The 11,146-nt window shown below is 47.5% G+C and overlaps 1 protein-coding gene across 2 annotated transcripts in view; it reads right to left on the bottom strand.

The window, feature by feature from the left end:
• Positions 1-2,601: 2,601 nt before the first annotated feature.
• The window catches only part of LOC103012343 (coiled-coil domain-containing protein 3), a 112,763-nt gene continuing 104,218 nt past the window's right edge, over positions 2,602-11,146 (bottom strand). For both annotated transcript variants that reach the window (XM_057544349.1, XM_007167400.2), the window contains one exon: positions 2,602-4,533. In XM_057544349.1, the coding sequence (XP_057400332.1) occupies positions 4,258-4,533 (276 nt within the window). In that variant the 3' untranslated portion in view covers positions 2,602-4,257. The remainder of the gene's footprint in view (positions 4,534-11,146) is intronic.

Here is an 11,146-nt window from a genome sequence, read left to right as displayed (position 1 = left end):
GCCCTTTAACAACTGCTTCTTCTTTTGCTATAGTCTGTGGATCTCATGGACGCAAACCCCATTGGCTTTCAGAGCTAGGTGTTTGGAGGCCCACCGCTCGGGTAGGAGTCTTAAAACCTGCGGGTTGTAGATGTGGGGTCCAAACCCTTCACCCCTCAAGGAGAAACTGGCATTCGGGGATTTCCTTCCAACTGTACAGTCTGTGCCGGGGCTGGGGTTTATGGCAACAGCATGTCTCAGCCTTTCCTACTCATACATAGGAAAGACATAGGTGTTTCCTTGGTCCCTCATCGTATAAGAGGTCCTTAGCCAGTTTGAGTTTCTTTCAGAGGGAGTTGCTCTGTGTGTAGCTGTTCACTAGGTGTGTCTGTTGGAGGAGGGGGGGTCCAGGAGCCTTCTGTGTCACCATCTTTAAAGACAGCCTCAATACTTTCTAAACTGTTTTGTTTTCTCCTGGGATGGATAAATCTGAGCATGGCTGGAGGATAAGGGCAGGATTCCCCAACGAAGAAAAGATTTATGATAAAAGAGGGAACATTGGTGGAGCCAGGTTTTGAGAGGAGCGATATGAACTCAGGATAACAGGGCAGGGGTTTGACCCTGGATGTGGCTCAGAGGGATGAGCCTTCCTTTGAGTTGGAAGGGAGGAGAGAAGGGGGGCAAACTAGACAGTGTGAGTGACAAGCTAGTATGGATGAAGAATGTCCCGCCATATCAGTAAACAAAGGATGTTGCGGCCATCAAGCCATCGGCCACTGCAGCGGCCCTGACTGTGCACCCTGAGGGGATTCAGGATGGAGAAAAACAGGATACTGGCCCTAGCTAGTTAAGATGCATATCAAAGGAATGACTTCAGTAAGCCCAGACTCTCGCATCTTCCCATACGTAGAAAAGCCCTCAGTTCGTGAACTTGAGATGTCTGTTTTTTTCTTTAATTAACCGCCATCTTTCAGTGTCCTATCTGGTTGTGTTTTGCTCTGTTTCTGTAAAAGCTCCTGTGTATCCTGGCTCCTCACTCACCTCTTCAGAGCAGCCCCTCAGAGCGACCTGAGAGGCCCCTCCCGGGCTGAAGTCCTCAGTATGTCCACCGAGTAAAATGTAATTCTCAACTTTTAGGTTGTGCATTTTTTAAATCGACCCTAGGAAGATGAGCAAACACATTTCTGATGGACTATATTTTCTTGGTAAATTTGAAGGAACAACCAACTACGGAATGTGAAAGAAAAGGAGGTAGTTCAGAAATAAGGAAAATGGAAAGGAGCTGGAATATTGTATGGCAATTGGACAAGAAAATTACATGGAATCCCACCAAACACTCTGACTTCTGACATGCATTGGGCCTTTCTGGTGAGTACTTATCAATATAATATAGATGATTATTGTGAGTAATATTACTGAGTACGTGTGGGGTGTCAGGTATCACGCTAAGCATCTGTATGAGTAATTTCAGTCCTCCTCACAGCCTTTACAGTAGGAATGATTATCCCCATTCTACAGGTGAGCAGGTGCAAAGAGAAAAGAAGATAGGGTTGGAGGCTTGACTGGCCACCTGTCCTAGTTGCGTACACTGGGCAAGTTAATCTCTTGAAGCCCCAGATTCCTCTTGGAAAATGGCGATCAGAATCACTGTTTATGAAATTATTAGGAATATTAAATGAGATGTGTGTGCGAGAGCCTAAAGCATTCTGGGTACTTAGTTTTCTTTTTTTTTAAACCATCATAGAATGTGGGCATTGCTGAGCCAACAGCTGATCCATAGTCGTTGTGATTGGATTTTGCCTTCTCTCTCCCCAAAGGAAGATGAGGATTTGCACCACAGAAGCGGGAATCCCTGTTAACTTCTGCTGCCAGGCAGGTACCACAAATGCGTGATGTATGTTAAAAAAAAAAAAAAAAAAAAAAAAAAACCCAGACGGGGGGTGGGTGCGATAGTAGCAGAGACAGCGGCCTGAACCGTAGTCCAGGGAAGGCTGGCATTCAAACACAGAAACCTCATCCCCACATGCGGTGTGGCCCACATGCCACCAGTTTGTAACTCCTGGGGACCCTGGTTTAAAGATGCTAGATTCTATCAGCCTCTTGCTTATTATATGACTTTGGTAAAGTCACTTAGCCTCCTTGAACCGCCGAATGGAACTAAACCATGGCCCACAGCTCAGAGATAGTGCTACGACAGGTCGGCCAATGTGTGTCAAGTTCTGAGCAATTCTTGGGTTTTTCTTGCATGAACAATTCCTACTAGTACGAGCGGGTGGCGAGGGCTGCCATAAGATGACAACGTAGCAGATAATGGGGATCTGGGAGTTCCTGTTGGCACAGATCCTAATGTACTTTTGAAGACGTTGATTAATGAAGCTGCGTGTCCCTCGTGAGGTGAGGCCAGGATAACACTGCTCGTCTGCAGGTGTGTTGAGAGATGGGAACCTGGGGAGAGACAGGGTTGGCCTCATCCCAACGGGGAAAGCAGAGGAGGCTTGAGCTCAATCTCCTAAATGCCTCAGGTGGGACCCACAGATGCTTCCCCCAGAGGATCTAAATGGCCTTTACAGGCCAAAGCTGGAAATCCTGCAGGCCCCCTGCTCCGAAAGAAACACGCATTGCTTTACTGCTGTGGCTGAACTATTGCTCATGTTTATTGAAAAGGCAGAACATAATGCATCCGAAGAGATCCAGCTTCCACAGTTCTCCAAGCGCTGGCTGTAAATCACTGTTAGGCTTGTCATTCCCTTGGGTGGCAGCAAAACTGCTGTAATGAAACGTCCCTGGGAAGAATAAACCACAAGATGTGCCTTCTATTGTACCAGACCATGAAGATTACAGCTGATGAAGTGCTGGCAGAAGCTTAGCAGTAAAGAGCCCTTGAGCAAAAGTCCCCATGCTGTGCAGTCCAGGGCATTGACTTCTCCTCTGAGGCCATCGCCTACCATCAAGACCCAAGTGTCACAAGGCTCAGGCCCCAGACGCGCTACCAGAGCAAGAAGGACATGGTTTTTCTAAAGGCAGTGGATGGAAATCTGACCCTAACTGCCATTTCCAATGGAGAGGACGGCATTGTCGGGCCCTCCTGTATCTGGGGTGGTAAAGGGGCAGCTTCTACCTAAAATAGCAGGGAAGGGACACTGGTTGGTTTGGAGAACCATCATCAGAAGATAACCAAGGGATGGGCACTTCTCAGTCACACAGCTGGGACACGATCACATGTGGCTAAGGGAAGGGCTCAAGTGTTAGGTATTGTGAATATCTTTTACTTGCAATACTCTTTCTAGAGGTTTCTTCCCAAAGAAGGTGAAGCGATCGTACATAGGATCTAATGCAGTGAGAAGCGGGCTGATGTGCAGACACTGCTCCCAGGGTCTGCCTGGACAGTCCAGGTGGGCGGAAAGCATTTGCATAAAGAAGCCAAGATCGGAATGCCCTCAACAAGCCCTTTTGGGAGCAGAGCCTGGATAGCAACGAGGCAAGGTCCCCTGACCCCAGTAGGTAAGGAGGTGTCTTTGCACAACAGAAGTTCACAACATATTGGGTCAGCTCACCTCGAATTCAGAGAAGCTGGAAGTAATCACTGAGCAAACAGTAAGTTAGAATTTAGCAAGGGCTGAGATACTGTTTGAGCTCCTCCAACTTAGAAATGTGCTTTGATGAAACAGGACAGGCCCATAAAGGCAATTCCCCTTTAGATTAAAGTGGCCCATGGGAAACCTCTGTAACTCTGGATAGCTGAGGTTGGAAATCAGGTATAATTCTTCTTAATTACCTGCCACCTCTAGCTCCACTCCCTGACTTGTGATGAGCTCCCTAAGTCTTAATGACACCAGAAGATTCCACGACCTATCAATCATTCCTTCAAACTCACGGTTGTCCTGCTGCTTAGAGCTGGGACCACGCTGCCTTTCTTGAGAAATGGAGGCTGAACCCCTTGAGTTCTTGTACCTGTAGAGATTCTAAAATGTTCTTTCCCTAAGAAGTGCACTTTTTCCAAGCTGCTCCTGGAAGCCAGGGACAGGCCCCAGGCAAGCACATGGCACTGCCGGCATCAGAGCACTGGGTGTGGGACAAGGCCAGGGAAGGGCAGGAGGCCGGCAGCCAAGGAGATAGGAGACTTGCCCTGTAAACCAACTAGACGCTACCAAATGCACAGTAAAAATATCATCGTCTACAAGAGTTCTTGAGCTATGTGCGCGTATAAACCCAGTGTCCTCTTCCACTCCCTGCGAGAGGCCTCAGCGGGTACCAGGTGAGGCCAAGGCTCCATCCCTGCTACCCCCGCAGGTAGGCGGCGCCCGCGGGCTCGCGGCCCAGCGCGTTGATGTGCGGGAGCGCGCCTGCCGCGGCCGCCAGCTTCTCACTCAGCTTCTGGTTCAGCAGCTCCAGGTGCCGGCCGTTCTTCCGCGCCTGCCGCAGGGACCTCTTGACCTTCTTCACCCGGTCCCGCAGCTGCTTGTTCCGCTTCTCCAGGGTGGCCACCTTCTGCTGCAGCTTCTTGACGTGGTCCTCCTCCTCAAACAGGGCCTTCTGCACCGAGGAACACATGAGCTGGGGAGGAAACACCAGGAGACGCAGGTGAGTTTCAGAAAACCTCCCCAGGTAAGCTTCCTGGTGCTGCCAGCCCAGCAACACCGACCCCGATGTCACCCATGGCCCCAGCCCGGGATAAGGACAGCCCTCATGCCCCCTTCGTGCTTTCACCCTGTGGACCCCAAATGCAGAGGCCCCCTCTTTTGCTTTCTGTGTTTGCGTACCCTAGATAATTTTGTTTTAAAAAGATACTCCATGGTTTTGTCTTCTTACGTGCCTGTTGATTTGCATCCTATTGAGTCCCTGTTGGAGCAGGTCACTCTTCACTTTTTGCTCTCATTCAGCAGTTTTGCCTGTTCAATTCTAATCTGGCTCTAGAACATTTTACAGTAAAGCCAAAGCTTGAGGATCACCCACTTGGAAGCGAAACGGGATCCACAGAGGGCCTTCAGCGTATTTCCACGAAAGGGCTTTGCCTGCACAGAGACGCAAATACCCTCATTCTGGAAACCTTTCTAGTCATCATGGGATGGGCTGGAAGTGAGTGTCTCTTTTGAAAAATTGAGTTTTTGTTTCTAACCTAAGCCACCTTGGTTTCTTACAGAAAAAAAAGATATTCTAAATATGTCACTCTAGCAAAAAGGACAGAGCTCTAGTGACCCAAGAAGTAAAAGAACAAAACCCGAAACAGAAAGATGCACAGAGAATATGAATAATCTCTTAAGAGATATGAAATATCTCTTAAACATATGAAAAACTTAGCCCTACTCTTAATAAGATAAATGCAACGTAGATCCACAATGGATTGCTTTTTTTTAACAAAATGAAATTTTGATTTTACCCTTTGGTAAAATCAGAGTCAGCATTTGGGGAAATAGGCATTCTCATATACTGTGGGTAGAGTGTAAACTTCTATAAAGAGCAATCTGTGTCAAAATGAAAATTGCGTATACCCTTTGATCTAGTCATTCTGGGACTTCATCTGATAGAAACACTCCCATATGTGCAAATATATATTTATACATTATATATAGTATAATTATAATATGTATTTATATATATATATATACACACACACACACATAAAACAACTAACACTGTTATAAGAAGGTTGAGGAATGACATTGGCATCATGGCCATATGAGACATCCCTCTTCCCACCCCCAACAAAAATGGCATCGATCCATGAACAAAAGTGACTTTAAGAGAACTGGGATCCACCAAGGGACCCAGGAGGCGTCTTGCCCACCCACTGCATCTATGCATGCCTATCTTTCTGATTGCTTGCCTGTCTCTAGTATTCTATTGTGTCCACAGAACCTATATTTCCCTGTATATGCAAATTGTATGTTTATAAGTGAAAATCTTAATACATTAAATGATTGTTCATTTTAAAGCATAAAAAAAAGCAACGTCAGTCCTGGCTGTGGACCCTTCAGTGGTCGTGAGCTTCCTCCAGCCCCTCTCAGGCAAAGAACCTCAACAGATATTTCTCCAAAGATATACAAATGGCCAACCAGTATATGAGAAGGTGCTAGACATCACTCATCATCAGGAAAATACAAATCAAAACCACAATGAGGAGCAGGCAAGCAAAGGAACCTGTTGTTTGTTCTCACTACACGCCCCCACCCCCGCTCCACTGCAGCAGGGGTCCCAGTAAAGCCTTGACTGAATTTGGCCTCTGATCAATTTCTATTGATTTTAAGGAGGCCAAGAACCCTAGTTGGTAACATATTTTGTGGTGCCCAACGTGGGGCTTGTCCCTTCTGGGCAGAGGATCTGGGCACCTCCGGGACCACCGAACGCAGCTTCCCCGTGGGTGACAAGCGGCTACCTGAACCTCTTGTTTCAGCATCACCTCGTTTGGTAAGTCTGCCTTTCTGGCCCCCGAGGGGCCTCAGTACACTCATTCAGGCAACGCTTCTCCCCTCCCCTTTGTCCCTCACCATTTTCCCTTTCCCTCTCCTGAAATCTCTCTACTTCTCTCTCTGTCCTCTCCTCCTTCTGTCCTGTCCTTACAAGAGCGTGGATGTCGGGCAAGCTACAGCTCTCTCTGGCCGGCAATGGCTCACCTTGACGGGTGACAAGCAGAGGTGGGAGAGGCTCCCTTCACACCTTGCAGACCTTGGTCCAGCGGGCTCTCCCTGACTGGAGATTTATGAGAGTGATAGAGGTTCAAACCTCATATCGTGTAGTGGGCTGTAAGTCTGATCGTCCCAATATTCTCACCTTTATTTTCCTGCCGCCAAGAGAAGTCCCGTTGGGAAGGAGCTGAAGCGGCAGATTGCTATATACTGGTGCATGCATGGGTGAGAGTCCCACCTGTGGGTCGGGGACCCACAGACGACGTACAACTGGCTGGTTTCCAGGCTTGATCAGCCCGGTGGGCAGTGGACAGGGTGCTCCCTCCTTCACTGGCCCTTTCTGGAAGCGTGCAGATTGGTACCTGAACAGACAACCACAGGGGGCGGGCTGAAAAGGTAATCTCTCTGTCTCTTTCTCTTTTTCAGTCTTTTCTGTCCCTTTACCTCTCCCTTGGTCCTTACCCCTACCCTCCCATCCCCTTAATCCTGAAAACTTCTTGTTTGTGTCTTTAAGTTTTGCGATTGGTATCTTTGTGATGTAGTTTTTGTCTGTCCAGCTGTTCTTGCAAGTCTCTGCCGACATTGTGAGTACATACAAACACAGCCCACATTGCCTGAGACTCCAGCCCTGGGTTACTTAGTGGGATTTTAAAGAACAAAAAGAAAAGACAGGAGCTTGCATCTCTCTCTCCTCTGCACTTGCAATGTCACTATTCTGCCTGAGTTCAAGGGGCTTGCATCTCTCTCCTCTGCCTTTGCAATGTAACTCTTCTGCCTGGGCTCTCAGGAACTACCTGATTCATCTGTAGTCCTCCAGACTGAGGGGGAAAAAAAAGGCCATTTTAAATTCAAGCGGGAAAACTGAGATCTCTGCTTCTGTAGAAATTAACTTGTCTAGCTTAAGCTGTGGGTTTAATTAATTAATACAGACCCATCTTTAGAGTCATCAACATTAAGTACAATACTTTCATTGTATCTAGGGTTACTGGAAGTCAATAAGTGCATATTGTTCCTGTTATAAAAATCTGTCAACAGGGATAATAACCTGGTATGATTAAATTTTTAAGTAAATGTAACTGGGATAAGAACTCTTTGCTAAACTACATAGGAATAAAAACGTCCATCTAAAACAGTCTCTCCAATTTTTGGTAAATTTGAAGCTAAAGAAGTAATTAAGATAGAAATTAATTGTATATTCAGGCCATTTCAAATAAGATAAACTATTGGAACATTAATTGCTAAACAGGTCTAAATTTACCTACTTTTGTCTTCTTGTGAGAGAGAAATTAAGCTGTTTGGTGCCACCTTGAGATGTTCGCTACCAATTTATGGAATGCTAATGTGAAAGACAGTTCATGGCTGCTTAAGGAAAGTAGGATGCGTAAGAAAAGAAGGTATGAGGAATGGAAATATATTTTGTTGAAAGGAAAAAGGATGAGTTTGTCCTAGAGCTGGCTGTTTCTGCATGGGGAAAGAATAAGGGACAAAGTATGGCTACAGAAAGTTGCAGGTTTGTGGAAGAGGAACATTAGGAACTTTGTATGTGGTCAGGATTTTCTAAGGTTGGATTAAATTTAATTAGGTAAATGGATTTTAAGAGTAGGTTGATGCAAGACTGGGCTTGGTTTCTCTGTTCTCTTACGAGAGAAAGTTTTCCCAGGATCAGGTTCAAAGTCAGCCCCACCTTTCCCCCCTTCGGGAAGTAGCAATGGCAACGGAGGGATGATTAGAGCGCACAGCCCCTTCTCAATGGGAGACTTAGGAGCCCGTAAGGAGAGGTTTGGCAGGTTCTCAGAGAACCCTGACAAATTTAGGGATGAATTTATCAGGCTGGGGTTGACATTCTCTCTCACCTGGCAGGACATCATGTTTATTCTGGCCCACTGCTGCACCCCAGATGAAAAGGAGCGCATACTGAGAAAGGCCAGGGAACACACAGATGGCCAACTGGCCACCAATCCACACGGCCAAATTTATCAGGTGGGTGGGACGCAATCCCAGAACATGACCCACACTGGGACTATGAAAGATCGTGTAGGCCAGACTAGGATGAGACATTATATTACTTGTCTATCAGAAAGAATGAAAAGGTGTATGGTGAAGCCAGTAAATTACGATAAGGTCTGAGAGGTTACACAGGAAAAAGGTGAAAGCCCAGCAGGCTTCCTGAGCCGGGTGACAGACCCTGAGTCCGCAGAAGGGAGGACACTCTTGGCCATGCATTTTATCACCAAGGCTACTCCTGATATCTGGAGACAGTTACAGAAGCTTGCGGCTGGGCCCCAAGCCCCACTGTCAACCCTGAGGAGGCCTTCAAGGTCTGTAACAACCGAGACGTAACAGAAGAGGCCGATAAGGATAAGAGGCTAATAAAGAAAACGCAGCTTCTGGCTGCTCTGATTCACCCACCACCTCGAGGGGACCCTGGAGGGCTGAGAAGGCTGGACCACCTTCTCAGACCACCAAGAAGCCCCTTGGACCCAAACCAGTGTGCCTTTTGTCGGAAAGGGGGGCACTGGAAGGCGGAATGTCCTGGGCGCCCGAGGGGCAGCCCCAACCGGCCCCAGTTCCTTGCAAACCTCTCGGATGAGAGATTCCCGCGCACCAGCTGAAGGGGCCCGAGCACCTGCTCGGGTCACCCTCGATGTGGCAGGTAGGTGAACTGAATTTCTTGTAGACGCTGGTGCCGCCTGTTCTGCTCTGACTTGGCCAGCTGGCCCCCTCTCCAGCCATGACTGTGCTGTGACGGGAGTCGATGGACAGCCAAAGGAAAGGCGATTTACATCCCCTCTTGCCTGTGGAATCGGGTCCATTATTATTACTCACTCACTCCTTTTTGTACATGACAGAATGCCCTGTCCCTTTCCTCGGGAGAGATCTGCTAAATAAGTTAGGAGCTAGTATATTCTTAGGTCAGGGTGAAGTCCAAGAAGGTAATCCGAACGGAGAATGCATCTATTAGTAGTCCCAGATGCCCCACCTGTTGGGCATCAAAATATGCCCCAAGACATCCCCCAAGAGATTACAGAACAGGTAGATCCTGCAGTTTGGGATACCTCGGTGCCAGGAAGGGCAAAACGTGTTCCCCCAATAAAAATAAGGTTAAGCCTGGGGAAAAATACCCCTGGAAGAGACCATATCCTTTAAAGCCTGAGGCCCCGAGAGGAATCCAACTGCTGCTCAGCAGATTCCTGAAACACGGACTCATTAGGCCCTGCCAATCCCCTTGCAGCACCCCCATCCTCCCCGTACAGAAGCCTAATGGGGAGTGTCCGTTTGTGCAAGACTTACGAGCATTAATGAGAGCTTTGCAATTAGGGAAGGATAAGAAATTAAATATTTTCACTGACTCTAAATATGGGTTCCACGTGCTACATGCTCATGTTGCCATATGGAAAGAAAGAGGAATGTTAACCACTAGAAGTTCCCCCGTAAAACATAAAGATTTGATTCTGGTCTGTTAGAGGCAGTGTAGCTTCCTACCCAGGTAGCAGTAATCCACTGCAGGGGCCATCAGAGGGATGGATCTTTTGTGATCTTTTGTGAGTCAAGGGAACAGCAAAGCTGATCGAATTGCAAAACAGGCAGCTGAATTGCAGGAACCTGAACAAGTTAAGGCTCTAGTGATTGGCACCCCCTGAACTCCCTAGCCTTCCCTAGCTTTTCCCCACAGGAACAAGAAAATGCTGAGAAATGGGGCTATGAGAAGGGAAGCACAGGCTGGTATAAAAAGGAGGATAAGGTTCTAATCCCTGAAGCCCAACAATGGAAACTCACCAAGAGCTTACATGACGCCACCCACTACGGGAGGGATGCACTATGGGACTTGATGCAAAAGGCTTTTTCAGGAAAGGGGCTTAAGAGAACAATAAAACAAGTAACGCTTGCCTCACCTGTAATAACCCACAGGCCCATCCAATGCCCCCTTCGTTACTCAGGCCAGTTCAACGCCAAGGGACATACCCGGGGGAAGACTGGCAGTTAGATTTCACCCAAATGCCCCACGATCAGGATATAAATACCTTCTGGTGTTTGTTGATACTTTCACAGGATGGGTTAAAGCCTTCCCCACCCGATCTGAAAATGCCATGGAAGTCTGTAAGTCCCTTTTGAAAGAAATAATTCCTCAGTTTGGACTTACAAAGTCCCTTCAGAGCGATAACAGGCCCTCTTTTATAGCCAAAAATCACACAGGGGCTCACGACAGCCCTAGGGCTAGACTACAAGCTACACACCTCTTGGCACCCCCAGTCTTCAGGGAAGGTAGAGAAAATGAACCATCCTTTAAAGAAAACCTTAGCAAAGCTCCGCGCAGAGACTCATGCACCCTGGACCAATCTGCCTCTTACTGTACTCCTCAGGGTCCGTGTAGCCCCCAGGAGTGGTCTGAAACTTAGTCCACTTGAAATGACCTATGGGAGGCCTTTTCTTACTACTGACATTCTACTGGATGAGGAAGTGAACCAGACCCTGAGAAATATTATTCTAGGACAAGTTCAGAAAGTAATCCAGGACTATGCTTACAAGGCACTGCCAGCTCCCAC

Source organism: Balaenoptera acutorostrata, chromosome 3 (assembly GCF_949987535.1).
Source record: "Balaenoptera acutorostrata chromosome 3, mBalAcu1.1, whole genome shotgun sequence".
In the NCBI taxonomy this organism is placed as follows: Eukaryota; Metazoa; Chordata; class Mammalia; order Artiodactyla; family Balaenopteridae; genus Balaenoptera; species Balaenoptera acutorostrata.
The sequence above is the reverse complement of the archived record's forward strand: the minus strand, read 5'-3'. Positions and strand labels throughout refer to the sequence as shown.